Source organism: Rissa tridactyla, chromosome 8, assembly GCF_028500815.1.
Source record: "Rissa tridactyla isolate bRisTri1 chromosome 8, bRisTri1.patW.cur.20221130, whole genome shotgun sequence".
In the NCBI taxonomy this organism is placed as follows: Eukaryota; Metazoa; Chordata; class Aves; order Charadriiformes; family Laridae; genus Rissa; species Rissa tridactyla.
This window is the reverse complement of record NC_071473.1, coordinates 37,151,897-37,173,471: the sequence shown is the minus strand read 5'-3', so window position 1 is coordinate 37,173,471 and position 21,575 is coordinate 37,151,897. Positions and strand designations below refer to the sequence as shown.

The 21,575-nt window shown below is 40.3% G+C and overlaps 1 protein-coding gene across 3 annotated transcripts in view; it reads right to left on the bottom strand.

Moving 5' to 3' along the window:
- Positions 1-21,575, bottom strand: part of TGFBR3 (transforming growth factor beta receptor 3) — a 124,560-nt gene that overhangs the window by 92,018 nt on the left and 10,967 nt on the right. For all 3 annotated transcript variants that reach the window (XM_054211370.1, XM_054211368.1, XM_054211369.1), the window contains exon 2: positions 17,424-17,599. In XM_054211370.1, coding sequence (XP_054067345.1) covers positions 17,424-17,484 — 61 coding nt within the window. In that variant the 5' untranslated portion in view covers positions 17,485-17,599. The remainder of the gene's footprint in view (positions 1-17,423; positions 17,600-21,575) is intronic.

Genomic DNA, 21,575 nt, shown 5'->3' with positions numbered 1-21,575 from the left:
CAGAGGCTCCGGCTCCCTCCCCTTCCAGGCACTGCACCCTGCCAGCTCCTTTCCACAGGGTCTGGGGAACACAGAGGACGTCCCAGCTGAAGCCAGATAAAGGCATTTACAAGTGAGGGGGAAGCCCTGATGCCTCCTCCTTCCTGCTCTCCCCCATGTATCAGCAATATCCATGAACTGTACGAAACAGATTTGGTAATAGAAATTATGCTTTCTTTCCTTCAATTCTTTCCTTCACGGTCTTTGCCTTCTACTCTTTCTTTTCACAGCATCTCACTTCTCTTTGCAGACAGACCCCATATTTACTTCCTTAAGCCTCTACAATAAAAGTTAAATGTAAAACAAATAAACAAATAAACAAATAAACAAATTTATTGTTTGATATCATCATCTTGCACACCCTGCTGCATGTTCAAGAACACTTTGTCAGTCGTTGTTTCAGACTTTTTTCCCCATGATCATCTCTTTGGGGCAGGCATCTCTTGGGCCTTTGCAAAAGGATATCCATTCTGCTTGACTTAAAAGCATCCAAGCTCGGCTGTTCCTCTCTGCATAAACACCACACGTCACTAGGTCATCACAACAGAAGTCCATGTTGCAGGAAGATAACAAGCCTGACGTGTTTTAATACACAAGTGTTATCTTGTTTGACCAGATACTACCACGCGTGCAATCACACTGCAACCCAGCCCCATGAGTCTTGTATGAAGCCAATTACGAGGGGGAGAGAGGGGGGGCATGATATGCACCAAAAAATGTTTCTATAAAAAAAGAAATGCCAGTCTTGAAAAGACCAAAAGACCTTTACCTCCAAAAAGCTGCCTAGTTCTTTAGGTGAAAAATATATCTACATTTTCAACAAATACTACCTATGTTTGTGGTTTGCTTTTCAATACAAAGTGATTTTCTTGCTAGACATCCTGTAGCCATACTGTAGCCTTCAACTCAAGAAACTTTTGTCTTTGAAGGTTTATGCCTTCACATTGAGTTTCAGGCTCCTCCTTATGCCTAGGCACAGTAGCATTCAGAGAGAAACCTATAAACTGTATTACAACTTTAATGAACAAATTTTTTCGTGTCAGAAATTACTTGCAAGTTAAACTGCGTTATACGCTTACCTTTTTTTTTTAATTAAAAGCTAATCTGGGGATTGTGTGAAGGTCACTACCCAACTGTGCTCATTATCTCATTATATGGCCTAATTCAGTAATGTGTTTTCTTCCGGGATGTGATAATTAGCTTTGTGTTTCTTTGTTTTTAACAAAAACTTGGAGATACTGGACTCTTTTAAGGAAACGGTGAATCATTTTGGAAGGCTGTGTGCAATGAGAGTCAAAGTTACAACCCTTCCTAGATCTTACAATTTCACGGCCTCCACTTCCCAAAGGAAAACAGCTCCAAAAGAATATGAGTACCAATAAACTGGAATTTTCTGCTGAGGAACATCTCAAAATACACATTTAGAAAATGAAAATTCATTCTAAATAAGCCACAAAATCCGCAGAGAGACCATGTGTTTTCCTTTCCATAGAGGATTCAAATCACGGTAATATACTTGCAGCTTAATCAAGTTAGGGCCAGCAAGTATGTATACTGTAACACAGCCAAGTCCTGAAATCATTACCTTAAACCCAGCATACATGCTGAACACTTTAGCAGCACATACCGCCTTCAACTCCCATTGAAATCTGTAGATTCTTGTGGGGGTGCTGGTTTTTTATTATCTCACGGGGTCAAGCTCTTAGTCCTTAATCAGGCAAGAATCCAGATGAGGTCCATGGGAGATCTGCCAGAGAAAGGACTAAATGGAGAGTGAGAAAGGATGACTCTAAACAACTTGGGAGCAGATCTTTATACAGAACAGAGAGCATGCATATTGTATGCCTGATTCATAGGGAGTAATTTAGCTCACGCAGATGGCAGCCACATGTAAAAAGATTTGGCCGTATATACCCTATACTTGCGCCTCTTCTTCATTGAAAAGAGAAAGGCTCATCACTGGACAGGCGTGATTTCCATTACCTACAATGTAAATTTTGACAGAACGAGCCCAGTAATGAGATTTTCAAAACTGTTAAAGTAACCATAAAAGAATATAAATTCAACTGTAAAATAAAACACTTACTAACTAGCAGCCCTTGAGGTTCTTTCTCTGCCCTCCAGACCTCCACCAGAAATTAAAACAAACCCCACATCAAAACAAAATCATTCTCAACGAACAAGTAAAATTGCTCACTTATGAAATATCTCTCAAAAGGTTATCTGCATTATCAGACAGAGCTCTTAAATGAACTAGTAACTAACGTCTCTCCTTCCATTTCCCTTGAGGTAAAGTTTTGCTTAAGGAGTTTGTTACTAAATGCTCATCCATCTTCTTTCTATAGAGGAGAAAACTCACTCCCTACTCATTGCACCCCTTCTTCCCTTCCAAAATACAAAAATATTTTCTCCTCCTTGACTTCCTTCTGCTCATGTCTTCCCTTATTAAGCATGTGCCTTTTTTTTTTATCCTACTGGATTTCTCCCTATATAGTTCTGACAAGGGCATGTGAAGAAATGCAGTTTGTGGTTCTACAAGAGTTAACCAAGTCCACGTTTTGTTAATGTACTGACCAGCTGCTCGTTAGCTGTAACCAAAAAGAGCATGCACATTGGCAGTTAACTGTTAAACGCATTTTCAAAACTATTAATAAGCTGAAAACAATTCAAGCCCAGGACACGAGTACAGCGTATACTCCCAGGCGAGCATCAGATATAAAAGCAGAACTGAGATGGCCTCCATATGAAATCACAATGGCTCTTCTCCTCAAATAATCTTTTATTGACTTTTGTCTTTTTTTTTTTAAAGGGAAGTTGGGGAAAGGAGTTTTAACTCAGGAAATAAGTCATTTGTGCCCAATGCTAACATAGCCTTTATAAGGCATGTGTCTTAGTATCACTGCTGCCCGGAAAAAAGTCTCAGGGAACCTCAGAGCCGATTCAGGTTTCACAAAAATATAAAGTGTTCACACGCACATCTGAAGTACTTCCCTTGCAGAGACCCCACGGCTGCTGAAATCCATCTCCCTGTATGGCAAGGGTTCAACTCCTGTTTAAGGGCTTGCCTGAACAAGGCAAGAGCCCCCTTGACACTACGGATGGCAGGGACTCACACAGGGAACCCAAATTACAGCGATGGAGTAAAACTCAGTGTCTTTTCCAGTACACAAAAACTCTAGATGCTCCTTCTTGAACAGTCAAACAAACAGCACTTAAGGGAGGAAGAAAAAAAAAAAGAAAAATAAAAAAGAGAGAGAGAAGCAAGCAGGTAGATTCTGTAAAAACTGACCACAAAATATTAACTAAATGTAAAACCCTGAGGATGTGAGGATGTTCATGCTGCAAGATCAGAGCAGCTTTCTTGCCACATGACTTAACTGGAAACAGATACCTCAGCGAGCTTTTCCCTTCCAACAAAAAGACAAACCAATGGCCCAGCCCTACATTCAGGGTGAACAGTGAGAAACCTTACAGTGAGAGACTTTCAAAGTGACTTGGCAACACTTAGAACAGCATAACTTTGTTTTCAAGTACAATCAGTAAAGGATAGTGTTATTTAGAAAACAGTCACAATATCCTGGAACTTACTAGATGTAAAATAACTTTGCAGTGGAGTCAACAGTCTGTGGGGCCTTGTACACGCTCTGCAAGCTTTGAAACAGTCCCCCAGAAAGGGCATTAAAATAAAATGAGTAATATCTCTTCCTGCTAAACATTAGAGGTACACGTAAAAGCTATCATTGAGTCAGCACTTGGTGGTGGCAGTTCATACAGTAAAATGTTTTGCTGGAATTTATAACAGTCTGAAGGTGGCCGCTGCTATGCATTTCACATACCTAGATTGATTTTTTTTTTATTATTACTGTTACTGTTGTAGGAGAAAATAACATTCAAATGACCAATTTCAATGTATCCATAATTAGGGGGTAACATCAGGTTTTGATTTTGAGGAAAAAACAAGAGCTAGGGACTGTCTTTCCCGGCTCCCAAGTGTTGAGTATTGAATAAATGGCATTTTAATACAAACAAAAAAGCCAAGCAGACAAAGAACCCAATACAGGGCCTGGTTAAGTCACTAAGGTTTTTTTCATATTGTTTGGTAGGGTTTAGATAAGCCCAGATGGTTCAGGCTTTCACTTGCTAGCACTGTAGCATAACGCACTGAGTGTGAAGGGTTCCAGCTCAGTGTCCTGACAAGGGCTGCTGCCTCTCATTTATTTAACAATTTTAATAGGAAAAGCACGCAAGTTTCAACATTGCATTGTACAATGGTGCATTTCCTTTCCACGATGTATTGCATATCACTGTTGGAAACTCTGCTGAGTTGGCGAACCCATCTCATGGGTACAGTTACATCAGTTACATGAACAAAAAAGTGTTTTTGTCAGCTTTTTGCGTATTTCTGGGTAAGGAGGTGTAGCTATGCCAGTAAATCAAATCGTTCTTTTACCATATGCTCCAATTCTGACAGGACATGTTTTACTTCGTGGTTGATGTCTAACTGCCACCAGGTGAACGACAGATCAAGTTACTCAAAATACTTGAACAATACTTCGATACACTACTTCTGTAAGAGGAAATTCATTTTTGATCTAGTACAAACGTGAGCTGCTGCAAAAAAGGGAGGCTCCGCTACTGCTGCCACCCACCTTCAAGAGTCCCTGTGTTTGCTCTAGCCATCACGAAGGTACAGGGAAAACTAACCGCTCTTCTAGGACTTCAGAAGCTCTCACGTAGGCACGCAGGAGCCAGGGTGAAACTTGTTCTTCCTATCAGTGGACCAGCAGTTAAACTTCCGTTCCCCTCAATGAAGTTAACACCCATTATTTTACTAACATCTCATGAGATTTGTGATAATTTACTGGCCGTACAACGCAGAGGCAGTCTTAACATTACACTGCAAGGGAAGTTATTTGGTTAAGCCTAAACCTGACTGTATCCCTTCTTTAAAAAAGCCCCCCCTACTCATCAACTGAAGAGTGGTACCAACATTTTCTGATGGGATATAAACAACTGAATAAATAGGCACCCTTCCTCAAGGTCAACACAGACCTGACTCATAGTAAAAGAGAACAAGGCAGAGCAGTTCAACAGTCCCACTACTCTCAGCCCTACTTCCAGTGCCACAAGCTTGGCTGGAAAAGAAGAACAAAGTTCTTGTTGAGCACAAACCCCCTTTCCTCTGGATAACAAGGCTACAGTAACAGATCAAATATATTCAGAAATAAAGCACAGAGGTGTACTCTCATTCACCAGTTCTTTAACGGCTTTTAACACAAACATTAACAGTTTAGTTAACCACCTAGGACAGTTGACTGCAGTTTTCATTCACCGTAAATGCACAGAGAGACCCCACATATAACCCACAATACATTGTTAAGCCATTGCATGAAAAAAATACACTTATACTAAAAGCTTTCAGTGTAACTGCACTGTTGTATTTAAGTGTTCTTTCAGACTATCCAGGAGATTACAAGGATGGTTGTATAAGAACTCTGTGCCAGCTGTTCTCTGTGTATATTAGGAGCATTGCAAAGGCATCAAATACTCATTAGCGATGAGATCACCCTAACTAAGAAAACATACCAATACACATCTTGGATACAGACAGTTACAGTGAGGCATTAGACACAGGAAGAAGAACGTACCCCCAAGGAAAGAGGGGAACAGAGAGCAGCACACTCAGTGCAGGGTCCCACTGGAAGTGAGTAATAGCGCAAGTCCCTTCATTGGCACTGCAGCCCTTGCACAGCAGGTTCCCACCAAATCTCTCTCTAACCATACCAGTGATGGCCTATTTAACAAAATAGCGTGGAGGACCTTACAAGAAGCAGATAGGAAGAAAAAAGAAACAAACCCATGTACCACAAACGGAGAAGGAATATCAAAAGACTTCAGACCAGGACAACTTGTTGAGAGAAGTGATTCTGCCCCGCTGCTCCACTCTCGTGAGACCCCACCTGAAGTACTGTGTCCAGCTCTGGGGCACCCAACATAAGGAGGACATGGACCTGTTGGAAAGAGTCCAGAGGAGGGCCATGAAGATGAGAGGGCTGGAGCACCTCTCCTACGAAGACAGGCTGCGGGAGTTGGGGATTGTTCAGCCTGGAGAAGAGAAGGCTCCAGGGAGACCTTATAGCAGCCTTCCGGTACCTACAAGAAAGATGTGGAGGGACTCTTTATCAGGGAGTAGAGCAATACGATGAGGGGTAACAGTTTTAAAATGAAAGAGGGAAAGTTTCAATTAGATTTTAGGAAGAAATTCTTTACGGTGGGGGTGGTGAGGCACTGGAACAGGTTGCCCAGAAAAGCTATGGATGCCCCATCCCTGGAAGTGTTCAAGGCCAGGCTGGATGGGGCTTTGAGTAACCTGGTCTAGTGGGAGGTGTCCCTGCCCATGGCAGGGGGGTTGGAACTAGATGGCCTTTAAGGTCCCTTCCAACTCTAACCATTCTGTGATTCTATGAACTGTATTGTTACCACTTCAGAACATGAACCCTAGGACTAATTTCACTAAGGAAGAAGAAGCTGTGCTGCAGTGCCCTAAAACTTCTGCCATAAAATTGTCCTAGAGACGAAATGTTATAAGGCCATATCAGGATCAGACACCTACTGACTGGCTTAGAATGGGATTAAAGGACAGAAGATGTAGTGAACTCTGTGCAGAAAGTTGCGGGCCAAACATGAAACCTTTCCAGTTGCAGGGGCTTGTAGCCTGCGACACAGCAAACTGAATCCCTAGAGAAGGATTCCAGCAAGGGACCCCTCCAGGGAGCACTGGGACAGAAGCATGCACAGACTGACACCAAGGAGCACTAGAGAAAAATCGTATTTCTTCTACTGGAACAGAGTATTGCTCCTCTCAAAAATTTATTGAACGCAGTTGGAACAAGGAGACAACACAGGTATCAGAACTGAATCAACTTAATTAGTTCAGTCAACTAACAACCAAGAATGTTTATTGCTCCAATTAAATTAATCCAGTCCAGTAGGCCAAAAAAGCATTGATTCGTTGCTCAGAAATTCTCCCTAATAAATCCCAATTTCACTCTACTTTTTCCTTGAGCAATCTTGTCAAATCACAGACAGATTACATGAATACTTGACCTATAAAACCATCTTAAGCGCATTATTATTTCTCTGGAGAAAGAGGGAAGCTACATTCTGGGACTCCTCGAGGTAGGGGGAAAAAAAAGGGAGGGGAAAAAAAAAAAAAAAAAAAAGAGTTCTTTGTTAGCAACCTTTACTTGAAATGTCTTAGACAATTATTTTCTTGCTGAATACTTTTGTGTAGTGCTTGTGTGATGTTCAAACAAACAGAAGAGTTAGCTGGGTAGGTTTTGTCCACATACAGGAAGATTTTAACACCGCCATTAAGCAGCTCAATACTCAGAACTGTTTCATTAGAATTCTTTTCTCCTGAATCATATCAATGAAGTTGAAGTTCAGTCTGGTATTCGTAAGAGCTGACTTACAGACTTCTTGCTGCAAATGTACTTTTGAGATCCAGTAAACATAACAGAGACCTAGAATTAAGTAACTTTAGTTTTTAAAATTCTTTTATTCAAAATCAGCCATCACAGAGAGTCTTAAATATTGTTTAGCTTTGTGCAAATTGCTTAAAAAAAATAGCTTTGCTAATTTCAAAAATTAAAAGAGAACAGAGATTTCAAGGGAATTCATAAGCAACAGAACAGGGTCTTTTTCATGATTGCTTTTATTTTTCTGTTACTGGCACGAAGCAATCATTAGTCTGAGCTTTTTAGGTACATGATTTTTTTTTTTTCCTGTTACAGAAACTATGACTAAAGTCAGAGAAGCATTTGCCTAGATGTTACAGTTTGGACAATTGTAATCTTTTAAAAAACCTCAAGGAGTCCTTCCTAAGATACATATTTTAGCTCTCTTCCTTCCATCTGTGACGATATATGTTATCACCGAGATCAAACATTAGCGCTGGGAGAGTGAAAGTGAATACAGTGAACAATATGGCCACGAGCACTATTGCAGCAAGAAAAACAACTACAACTGGCCCGGCTCCAAAAAGCAACTGAGGCAAGTAATATCCAGGGTAATCTCTGAACAGTTTTCTTGCCAGTTTTCTCAAATACCCATTACTTTTTCAGCTTGGAGGTGAAAATATCCCATAGAACAATTAATTACTGCTTTGAATTCATTAGTGCTATAAAAGGAAATTTGGCCAGACTGATCTAACATTTCAAAGCAGAAAATACAGAAAACTGGCAACTTCTACGAATTACATAGTTGAACAAATCATCTCCGAAGATGAAGTCTGCCCTAGTGGGAGAAATTGAAGCCACATATTAAACTTCCAACATGTTGACCAAACTATGCATGGGATGTAACATAGTCCTACCTGCTGTTGAAGGTTTTCTTCTAATGATGCAAGAGTTACATTTCACCTGAAAATCCTTTTGCCTACAGCAAAGTAAGAGTAAGTCTCATATTTCCCACCCCCTTGCTCCAAGTATGACTGGTTCTACTTCCTGTAAAAATAGCCATTTTATTTTTATTTTTTTAAAATTAAGGGTTGGCATGACAGGAGAAAAAAAGAGAAAAGAGAAGCAGCTCCATCAGTTAAGACACTCCTAAGGACATCATAACTAATTTATGACTTACTAAAACTTCAACCAGCTTGTTCCTTACCTGAGATCACAAAGAACTTCTGCAGTTCAGCATCCATTAGTCTAAACACAAGCAAGACAGGCAAAAAGTCTGTCAGACCTTTAAATAAAACCTTTGCCGTTTTCATGCCTCCAAAAAAGGGCAGGGAGGGGCTTTTGAAGAATTAACGAGATAACAGCAGTTAGCACCGATGTGATCCAAGTACTTTAAAGCTATTATGTTAGCCCTTCAAACAATCCTGCATGGAAGATGATGGGGCAGAATGCAACTGTTTTACACATCAAGAGACCAAGACTGAGAGATGAAATAACTTGTTTCGAGATCACAGAGAAAGTCACTAATCCAGATATGCGTCTTTCATCTTTCAGGCAAAAACTGAGACTCATAGGTTAGTCCTATGCATTTAATACACCTGTGGTCATCAGGCCACAGGGACTCCACAAAAATAATTGATCCAGCCGGCAGCCGAGCCATCACTGCGCTTTTCTCCAGGAGACCCTGCTCATGGTCGAGGACAGGCCACAGCTGGGAAGAATCATTCTGATGGCCCGTAACTCACTTCACCCTCTCCCAAGGGCCCTTCAGAGACAGTTACTTACATTTAGTCACCACCCAGGATGAACATACACACATCGAGTCACACAGGGCAGCTGTGTGTTGGCTGTATGAGAAGTGCATGTCAGTCAGGGGGCAGGAGAAGATCCCACCGCGGTCCTCAGACACAGCAGAGCAAGCAGCGCACCCGCCCAGCAGAGCCACACAGAGGTTTTAGGCTTCAGAGCAGATGTTTTCCAAGAGTAACCAGGAATCGCCCATTTGGACTAAATACACACACACCATGAGTGGCCATCACTGGAAGTTTCTCGTCTTCTACAGATTTCCTTAAAGCAACCCCCAGTATACAAACTGAACTATGTTAAGCTACTTCAGCTATACCTACATTTTTAAATAACCTTTTTGCCTTTACTCACCTTCCTACCATTACCAGAGCCTAAGGAACCACCGTGACATTGTGCTGCTAAGTGGCCATTTACCCCCCTCCAATTTCTACACATTAATGAAAGGCCCACAGTCTTGTGAAGCAAAAGACGTCAGCTTGACTTAGTAGCTTGAATCAAAATAGCTTGAGGAGAATCTCTAGTAGGACATATGTTTTACTGCTCCATTTAAATGGAAATTACTAATGTAAAGGAAAATTTTATTTATTCCCAAATAAATTGCATCAACTGTCCTTTCCAGACACAAAGCAAGTTTGGTGATTTAGGAAGTGAAGAAAAAGAAAAGAGGACAAGAAGTGAAGATAACCACAGAAATCAATTCTTCAGCCACTCTTGGCTGCAAGCGTTAAGTAAACTAAATTCATTAAAAAATTAAAAACAAAACAAGAACAAAAAAAAAGCAAGACCAAAACACCCAACCTGTTCCAGAAGAGGTAAAACAGCAACAAACCTTACAAATGTTTCCATCACCTAATCCTGAATTCCTTTATTTGTTACATCTTCTATGCACTGCTTCCAATAATGACAGTAATGACATTTTCAATTTAGTTCTTTCCATCTCTGACAGGTAAAATCCCTTTTTTATTAACTGCCTATTAGTAAGTCTCACAGTGTCGTAGCTGCCAAATAAGGGAACAATAGCTCCATCTTTTCATAAAGTACACTTACAAATATGAAGAAAAGCATACCATGCTTGAAGCAGCTGCACTTTATGGAATTATTAAAGACCTTTCCTTTTGTCACCTGGGGTCAAAATTTATCCTTTGTGAAATTCCATTGACTTAAAACAAGTTTACACCAAAGAGGAATCCAACTCAATGCCTTCAGGTAATGAAAGATGGCACAGAATCTTTGTGCTAAATATGTATTTTTTTCACTCCAAATTCATCTCTCCTGTGACTTACAGCCTGAGGGAATTCAGCTCCTTTTATTGTCATTAGCTACAGAGGATGAAATTATTTCACTTCTTTGAAAAGAAATATATCTGGTCCCTATATTCTCTGTACACTATAACAAAACCAGTAGTAAAACAATAGGGTTGATTCGTGCAGATGTATTTCAGCAGAAAAAGCTTATAAAAGAAGACTTGCAGAAACTCAATACGTTTTTCATGTGAAAGTAACAACTGTTTTTGTAACAGCAGATGCTCCGTTTCTTGTTGAGACATCCCAGAATCTCATTCGGGAATGCCGAGCTCAGGGTGCTAGAGCCTTGGAGCCTAATTCTTCCAGTGGTGACAGATCAAACTGTGCTGTTTGATGCTCGCACGGGCCCTGCTTAGTCCAAATGACAGAATTTATATTATCTTGCAGCAAAGGAAACAAGCAAGCACGAAACAAAGTTATCACTCTGTAGAGGCAAGGTAAGCAGGTTCAGCATATCAACAGCTGAGGCCGTTTTGATGGCAGAATAATTTTAAAACAGAAAAAAATTAAAGGGCAAGTACATATTAGCTAGAAGACAAATTTTTAGGTATGTCCCACAGTACCTACCACTTTACTCTCATAGACCCTTGAGTTCAGAAAACTTCTTGTCTTCTTGACATTAGGCAAGACAAAAATACCATCTTCAGTTAACTAAATAAGCCCTTTTGACTTGTTTATTAATTAAAGAGATCAAGGATTTGTTATTTTTATAATAAATGACAAACGGAGACGGTAAGAAAGAGTTAATAAGGGCCTACAGTACAGAAAGGATATTAAAAGATCTACAAGCAAAATCCCAAATCCCAATTCCCTTCAGAAAACAAAGGAATTATTTTTAGCACAGTATTTATAAAAAAATTACGTGGTGCTTAGAACTTGTTAAAGACAAAGTTCTCTTTAAAAAAAACTTCAATAAATTTCCTTAGAAAGACAAGGATTAATGCCATTCACCATTCCATGCCATAAAATTTTCCACAAAACTACTTTTCATCAGGTGAGTACTCCCCTCCAGAGACACTCGGTAATGCTGCCATTTGCCTGCATCCATACAATTCAAGCACTGCATTATGGGCTTGAGATTTCTGGGAATTCCTTTGGTGTCATCCAGAGTCAGTTTTAATCAAAGAACCAGACTTTCATGTTTACGGATAAAAGCTCTGGTTGAGCAAAGCACTTAGATATAGGATCAGTTGTTTTGCTGAATCAGGACCCACAACCCACAATCCTACTACTCCACATGGGTGCAAAACTCTGCCCAAATTCAACTGGTTTTAGCTTCAGAGCCTTGCTGATACAGGAGGAACGCAGTCTGCTGAGTTCAAGCCATTCCAAGTCTCTAATACAATTACCTCTTCTAAAATACATAACCTTTCTCTGTATCCTGGCACTCAAAATTCTTCAGATTTTTTGTGTGGTTTTGGAATACAAGAATAATGTTCATGCATAAACCACACAGAAATGGCACAGAATCTGACTCAATTGAGCTGGTTGAAAAACAGACAGAAGACCAGGTTAAAAACCTAATTTACATAGGAACAGATCACCAAACAGCAGTGCTGAAGAAACATTAGTTTAGATTTAGTCTAGCTTCCATCTTTGTATTTAAATTGCTCGCTTAAAAGCATCATTTACTGCTTGAAAGGTATTACTTCTTTTTGTGCGAAATTAAGATTAGCTACCAATTTTTTATGTATATTTTGGCTTCCCAAAGCTAATCTCACCAAACTTACTGACATGAAGTTAGGAATTCATCATTTGATTCCCTATCAGATGAACATCTGACATTAAGATGCTTCACCACCAGGGTGCTGAAGGGATGGAAAAAAATATTTAGAACAATTTACACCTTTAAAAGCTAGTCATTGGTTCCTAATTAGTAGTTCTCAGAACTGAGAGCATGATAGGCTCTCACAAAAAGAGCACAGCCATTCCCTCACAGCCACTACTGCAGGGCTCCCAGCCTTTCCGACCCAAAGCATGGCAGCGGCACAGATACAAGACAAGCAAAGCACAGTACACAGACCAGCCCTATGCTCCTCTAACTCTTCTCTGAGCTCTCGAGTCTTTAGATGCTCCCAGTACTAGTTAATCATCCTCCAGAAGACTGACTATCCAGACCATGAAGGGATAGGACCAGGTGGTTTTTCAAGGGAGGCAGAAGTTGGCTGATGATGAGAAACAACTGAAGGAAAAGGGAGGTGGAGAGCGAAACCTCTATCCATTCAAAAGTTGCAAGCAGTCTGTGCTTTACTTCAGTCCTAATAATTCAAGAGCCAACGAACCTCTGTCCCTTTGTTCTCATCTTCTAACCACAATGCAAACAAACAAAAACCCCCACACCTCTGGGAACAAATATTTTGAGGAAAAATAAAACTTACAATTTAATTACACCTGGGAAATACCCAGAGAACACTGTTTAAAACGGAAGGAAATTTGTGTGAGTGACTCCCAGCATTATTTTTTTTTTTTAAGATCACATCCTTCACTTTCCAGTGGAAGGACTTTCTATTATACTTTGAAGGATCCTATATTGCTTTTGGAAACACAGTGTTCAAGGTCAGGGGAAGTTCCTCTTTTTAAAAAAAAAAAAAAGCTGTCATGACAAGGCCTGTTTCTTCCTGTTGTTACGCTTATTAACATGGCACCCATCACCAGCATATCTGGGGGCACAGATCCAAAAGATACATTAGCTTACAAGCAAACAGCCTTATTGAAAATGAAGCACACGTGCTCTGAACAACCTAAGATTACTTATAAGAACAAGTATGTAGCAAGAAAATAAAAAACAAACAAACTAGGATAACAATACAGTAGAGAATCAGGGAATAAAGAGCTGTTGAAAGAAAACCATAAAGACAGACCTAATGTCAGCAGATAAACCATTAAGCTCAGTATTACAGAAAATGGGTAAAATCTTCAAGGTGTCCAATTCTTAGAGTCTCTCCATCAGCCTGAGGACACCTATGAAACACTGTCACAAGATGAAAGGTGTCTACAAAGCAAGCAGAGGCAACACCAAATACCAGGGGGGTTGAGCAAGACAGAACATAGTTGCATGGGCAAATTCTGGTTGGTGTCAGATGCCACGGCTGCACTGCTTTGTCAGCAGCAGGAACGATTTGCACCACTGGAGGATCTACCCCAGAAGGCTGGAATGAGAGCCCTGACCAGTGCAGATCTGCAGGCTATATCACCCTCCTATCCAGCTGAACAATAAGGCAGGAAAGAAAAAGGGAAAAAAAAGAAGTTTAAAAAAATTTGCCATTCCTTCATGGAAGAACCTATCTTGTTGAAGGTTTGGCTCCAGGGTCTAGGCCAGGTATGTGTTTCAGCTGCCCTCTAAGACATTTTATCAAGAGATACATCATGCACCCAACTGCACAAATTTGCAAGCAAGTAAACTAAATATGTTTCAGCCTTTGATTTAAGCCACATTAGGACAAAATATTTTTGCTCCCAAGACTACAAAGCCAGACTTGCTTATGAGGTTATCCAAGGCTGTAACATGTGCAGTTCTGAGTGTTTGTGCGGAGTTCCTACTGCAGGTTGCCAGACCTTAGTTTAAGCCCACTTCAAAAACATATTTCCTTCAGACAGGCAGGTAGCTTGCCAGCAGTTCTCCTCTCCATCCCGCCTTGGACTTTCCATGGGAAAGAAAAATCTCACAGTAATCAAGGTTTTCCTTGCAGTATTTTTCTGCACAATTGAAGCTGTGTAAATATGAGCTTACAAGAAATCCACGTACAAGGCTAAAAGTAAAACAGATTCACATAAGCATCTAGCTACAAACATCCAAGCTGTAAGAGGAGGCAGAGAAAAAGACAAGTATTCTTTGAATATTTATACAGACTATTTTCAATGCAAAGTTAGTGAGATATATTCTTTAAGCTATTAGGATGAAAAACATGCAGTTTTGTGGCTCAGGTTTGAATATGCATCTCTGCATCATGTCATCTAACTCAGATTTTTTTTTTTTTTTGAGATATATTTAACACATTAGTTCCCTAAAAAGCAAAAATGGAAAGAAAAAAAAAACCAACAAACAAAACCCACAGATTCTGTCTAGAACATCACCTGTATCTGAAGGGATAACAATGATGAAGATATTGGAAAGTTAGCAACAAAACTTAGACAATAATAGGAGTGTCAGTGTGGGACTGGCAAACAAAAGAAAGGTGTGCTCTCCTGCAGCAGCCTCACTACTTCAGAAACAAAGAGTAAGCTGGAAAAAGGCTCTCTATATAAAAATCAACACCCTAGGGAGGTGGCATGCTGCCCCCTGCCTCCCCCAGGCCTCACCACAGGCACGCCGGGATTTTATTTATACATCTTAGTTTTATTTATACTCCTCAGTTTTATTTATATTAGTATGTTAATGGTTCATGCCTGAAAAAGCGCGGGTTCTGTACACTGGCAATTAAGAGCCAAGCCTGCGGTACCCTGGCCATCACGTTGACAATAGCTCATGGGCATCTGCCACAGCTTCTTCTGCACACGACTAGAACACATTGCTTGCTCCCACCTGTATTCCACCTAGAGCCACAAACTCCCTGCATTTAAAGCATAATTGTTTGGGTTAACAGGACTCGGTGACTACTAACAGAAAAACGTTGCAAAAGCTCTATCTAAATAACCTTCAGAGAGCCGTCCTTTCTCAGTTGTAATTATATCTGCTGGAGATCTCTCAATCTCTCTCTCCTTCATCAGAGTCCATCAGTTCTTTATTGCTCTTATCTTACTGTACTCATGATACTCTGTAAAGGACATTAACTAGTTGTTCTCATTAAGAACTTATTGCAAAAATAAAAAGCGTGGAAGAAAATCAAACCCCACAGGATAGGCACAGGTAGAAACCACAACGATAGTGCTTCCTCACCTCCCCTAATGAACTGTGACCCTTTCTACTCCCTTCAGCTATCTTCTTCCCATGCACATAGTGGGAAGAATCGGTCTCCAAGAAAGAAATAACTTTGAAGTTAGCCCTGCTCTGAGCAGGGGGCTGGACTAGACTTCCAGAGGTCCCTTCCAGCCAAAATAATTCTATGACTCTACTTATGAATAAAGCATCTGATCAAATCCAAGGCCAGAGCGCTCTCTAAGAGTTTGTTACAAGAATAGCTGCCAGAGGAAAACACAGAATTGGGGAGTAAAACCAAAAAACCACAATAAACTTCAGGACAGACATGCTAAGGTTTCTGAACGCTGAATAACTTTCTAATAGTAGTACTATGTTTGATAACACTTTTAAATGAGTGGGTTTTAATAAAAGCCAGCGTTAAGAGGTAAACTGACTTCTTAGGCAAGCAGTCTCCTCAGCAGCAAAATGGAATTGTGGTTGTGATCAATTAAAACAGTTTTTATTTTCTGCACTGGCACTTGCTTTTAAAGTAGATTTTTACACATGTATAGTGATTTGGATTCGCTCCAAGTAATCGCTCTTCTCAGCCAAGACCAGCATTTCATATCCTCAGCTCAAGCCACAGACACACTCAGACACACCCTGTATTGCTGAAAGTTCATCTGTAATGAAGCTATTGCAAAATGTTAGCATCATGTACTATTAAATAATCAAAGTTACTAATGCTGGATAGATGCCTTCAGAAGGTCAACCCAAGAGATAGTCCCACAAGGCTTGAGGGCTTGAAACAACACAATTTTCCGTGCTGACGATGAAAAGAAGCCAAATTGTAACACATTTAATTGCTCAGCCCTGTCTCTTCCAAAGCTGGTCATCTTTTCCACGGTGAGGACATCTCAGATTTAAGCAGGCCATCTGTCCACTTTTCCCACTACCTCATTTTGACTGACTGTATATCCACTTGGCCTCTCCTCCAACGACCCGCGCTGTATGCAGGCTGGACACATAAGAGGCTTCCCCTTGCAACCACAGGAAGAACTTTGACAAACAAACATACCGAGAAGAATCACTTCAGCACTTGAAGAAACTACAATATAAGCTAGGTACTTGAACTCTACAGATCTTTCCTTTCCCAGTCACAAGTTATTGCAACACGCTGTTTTAAAAATCCCTATCTAGGACAACACATGGGGTAGGAACAATCCCCATAAATGGCAATGCATCTTCCTAACCTGTGAGATCTCCAGTAACACTGACCATCACCACTGACAACTTTAAAACAGATTAGACAGCTGTCAGGAATGACCGAGGTGAGATTTATCCCAACAGGGCAGGAAGGATGGATGGAATCGGTGACCTGTTAGGAAGCTTTATAGGATTCTGTCAGAAATTTCTTTGTATGAACTAAAAATAATCAGGCCTTAATTTCAGATTATAGACCTCGAAGGCAGCACTGAGCCGAGGTGGTACACCCTTTCAGCCCACCTGTAGAGAGACCCTACCTCAGCTTCCCCAGCACAACCCTGCACCCGGGGTAATAAATCCAGCCTCTTGACAGAGCTAATAGTTTGGCCTCAGCATCACGCCGGCAGAGCTACCCTGCTTCCATTCCCAAAGGCTTCCATAGCAACCTTCCCTTTTATAATATATATGCACCATGCAATTGCCTTTCTTTAAAATAAAGAAATTACCAAAATAATTTACATTACCACTGCAGTTCTTTAATGACTTTTAAGGGGGAATATAGGTGCAAGAAAACACTCCTATAGGAACAGCATTGTTTCTCAGATCACCATATGAGCAGTTATGATCACAATAGCTTTATATAAAACCTAGTCGTAAATATAAAGTTTAGCTGACCTACATTTTTCCAGCATGAAAAAGTATTTTTGATCAATAATTCTGAATATATACAATAAGTTACACTGAGTGTATGATTTACATAATGCCACCTACCTGCAGCTGCAAAGCACGAAATCATCAAAGCAAACACTGAAGTCACACAACTTGAAGACATTTTTGCAAGCGCTGTATCTTCTCAAATCAACTCCCTTTGTAGCTCTTCATGTAGATTTGCTTCCTTTGAAATTTGTGGTATGTTTTGAAATCAAATCTTCCAGACTTTTAATTGCCTACAGAAAGAAGTAAAAGTACAGTTTTAATACAACTTACAGAAATGTTACTGGACATTTAAAATTATCTCTCTTGTAGCAAGAGAAACAGAATTCTTTCTTAAAGGACTACTAGAGGAGTGGATTTTATATTGCCAGATACACAAGGTACTGACCGCTTAGTCCCCTTCCCCCCTGTATTTCAGCACTTCTTTGCAGCTGTTGCTCTTTCCTATTACACATTGTGCAAGTTGTGATCTGCTTGGAAGTGAAATCCCAGAGTCCTTTCTATCAACTCATACTGAAGTCCTGCTGAAGCCTGCCAATGGTACTCGTAGCCTCAGACATGTTTACTTTAAGTATTCAGACTTTCTCTGGGATATATAAACATTTGTTTGTTTATTTATCTGCTGCTACCTTTACTATCCCATGGAGAAAGTGTTTCACATGTGCTTTAGCTGGTTTACGGGTAGAACAATAAATTTAAGTCATCATTTCTCAGTATCACAAATTTTGAAAACATTTTAAGGCCACTTGACACTAAATATAAATATAAAGCTGTTCAGAATCTTTATTTTAAGAGATTTCAAGACACAATATACCAGGTCAGTAAAACAACTTAAACGTACTATACAAATAAATGACGATACAACTGACGCCTGCAGGCATTAAAAACATTAAAAATTCTGCCCCCAGAATGCATGCTGCAGATTTCTGAGGGGAAACACTAGATGCACAATATCCTTTTCCACTTTTTTTTTTTTTTTGGGGTGGGGACTGGTGTTTTGTTGAGGTTTTTTTTGTTTTGTTTTGTTTTGTTTTTTAAATCTACTCTCAATCATCCAGATGTCTAGAATGAGACTACAGACCAAGCAGGTAAGGAACCAGAAAGCCGGTATCGTATTCAATCAAATAAAAATCTTATCTACTTTACTTCACTACCAGCCTTCAGGAGCAGAAGGTGAACCACTAACGTTCATCACAAAGCAATGCCAGCAATTGCAAACAACCATCACAGGGCTAAGTGATAGCAAATGCTGAGTCAGGACCAAAATCTACACCAGGACAACATGAATACCATTTAAAAGGTTCTTGCTGACACTAAAACGGAATGAAGTACAAAGTCAGACAAAAGGTGGTTACACAAAAGGTTCTGTTTCTGTTGTGCAGCCTGTGCCATGCTGTGCACGGCCAAAAGTCTGCACAAGGGAAACCTGCACGTACACCAGCACTCCAAAATACCTGCTGACAGCACTCCTACGGCTACGAGGAAAACACCAGAAACTCCTTTGCAGAATTTCTCCGCGGGTTGTCAGGCAGTGACAGCACCGCCCTGTGCGGGGGGGAGCTGCAGCCACCCACCAAGAAAGGGCTGTTGGTGGCCAAGGCCAGAACTACGGCCTCCAGCAGATCCTTCCCTCAGCGCCCAGCTCCTCTGAGCGGTCCCGGCGGTGCCCCAGGTGCCACCAGGTCCCACCCCTGTGGTGGCCAGGAGCACCCAGACACCCCACTCCTGCGGGACAGAAACGCGGCAGGGGCGAGGAATGCGCTGGAGATCAATCACAACCTGGGGTTTCATGCAGGTGACTTTCAAGCTCAGCTTCCCATGTAAGAAGCACGTTTGCTTTTGTTTCCCGTTTGCTTTTGACACAGGATATTTTAGGTTGAAACTCTGTAAAACTCTGTAACTGGTTCTTCCCCCTGTAACTCCTCATGGCCTCCCTTCCAGTGCCTTAGAAACATTGTCAGACACCAGTAGTCAATGAAGGAAACCCCTAGGGAGTAGTGACTCCAGTAATGCTACCTAGTAATCTTTATCTTCTACCTACTAGCACTCAATCTGGGGAAAAGGAGGTAACTCTTGCCTTGGAAGAGGTACGCTTATCACTTTGTACAGTGCAAACAAGATCTGGGCATCTGCTATTCACAAAGTTATGTATGATTAATGTATGATTAGATATCCCAAACTGGAAATTCTTTTGCATCAGAATTAAATTATATGAGACTGGCAGTATCTGTGAAAATACTTAGTCCTACTAACCTAAAACCTTGACCTCAAAAATTAATATCCTGGGACGTTCAAAATAGCCTTAGCCGCAAAAAAAAAAAAAAAAACAAAAAAAACCCACCAAACCCAAACAGCATTTTTGTTCTCTTCCACACATTGTCCTTTTTAAAACTGGTCCTGAATTTAGGAATAAATATTAATTAATCTAAGAGGAAAAAAATGTTTCGAGAAATAAATACCTACTTATGCATCATTCAACATCATCAGTTCTGTATTATTTTGCTTATTCCATCTTAAAAATGTATCACTGTTACTGAAGTTGAATGTTTTATTACTTACAGGTCCTCTGGCACCAACTATTCTTTCCACTGCTTGCTGGGATCAATACATTTAAAAAAACATGAGGTGAGACTGCAACACTGCCACACAACACCACTGAGGAAACAAGACACTGCAGTGAAGTTCTATCGTTAATAGCAAGACAAGCAACACAGACTCATAAAGCTGCAACGGTCCACCCTAAAATCCCAAACAAGCATGATTTACCTCAAGTTTTATTCCGTGACATTTTGTAGAAGATGAGTTCATCTTCAAGAAATAAAAGTTCTGGAAAAGCATTAAGACACACACAAAACCAATGCTACAGACAGCTCAAAACAGAAAAACCTCAGAAAATGATGGGTTCCTTGGGCAATTTACAAGGCTTGTAAAAATTATTCATCCTGAACCTACTGGAAGCATTCAATGAGTTCCTAGATATCTCTCATGTCCCCCAAGAGTGTAAGGTTATATAGCTAAACCCTCAAATCCATGAGGGATACTGAGCTTTGTGGTAAATTATGGCCAACCTTTATTAAGCAGAAATAATAAATTGCTGACAAGAGCGTTGGACAATCCTTTAACACAGAAGTTTTTGAACATGGAAATCCAAATCAAACAGGTTTAATGCCAAAACAGCAAGCCATAAGGAATTTATGACAGATATTGAACATCATTTGGGAAGTCAAACATTAGCTGGAATCATTTGTTGCTATTTCTCTAGATGAAAAGAAATCTAAATCTACTCAGGGAGAGTATTTGGTTGCTAACTCAATTTTTAAATGCTGCCATAAAGAAAAGTGATCAAATACAGCAAAATCATGAGGTTTCTAGCCAGTGTTAGCTGTAACAGACCATCGTAATGTCCTGCAAGATACCGTATGTGGAAATGGGCAATGAACAAAAGAGAAACCAGAAAAAGAGCAGCTACAGCACAAACACTCAGTAATACACTAAGTAGGAAAATACATTACTTAGATCACTCGTCCATCAGCACAAACCTCTCATTCTTCCGTGACATTTTTATAAGGCACACAGTCATGCAAAATAGGGAGCACATGGAAAGAACTGGAGGTACAGTGATGCTGCTGAGAGCGGCTGAGAATCCCATTCCATGCCGCCCCCCTAGGTACGTTAAAAGGCCAAGTTTTAATTCGACTTCGATTTGGGAGAGATGGTTTAAAAGGGAGAGAGAATACATATACATTTGCATCTGTATGTAAAAACTAAAATGATTTGATTCCTAGCACAACCCACTGACCGATAACATTTACAAGGTATAACTCATATAACCCGGAGCATGCAGTATGCGATCCAAAAGCCCTAGGCTTCTACTCCAACTCTGCCAGCTTGTGAAGGGTGAATAACAGAGACTTAAATGAAAATTAGGAAGATCCTTCTAAAGAAAGGGCTCACTTGATTGAAGATAAGCGTTCACAAATTTAAAAAGGAGGGCAAATGAAAGATAATGTGAAAAGGTGACAAACTGACAGTGACTTTTGGGAAGTTGGGATGGATGATATCCAGACTGCCGGCTATACAGCAGCAATTCAAGTCAGAAATCACAGGCAAAAATGCTACTAACAATTCATTTAAGAATAAACCCATTAAGCAGGCAGTTTGTCAGTATTCTGGAAAACCTGTTCATCCTCAACTGTGATGGAAGTCAGC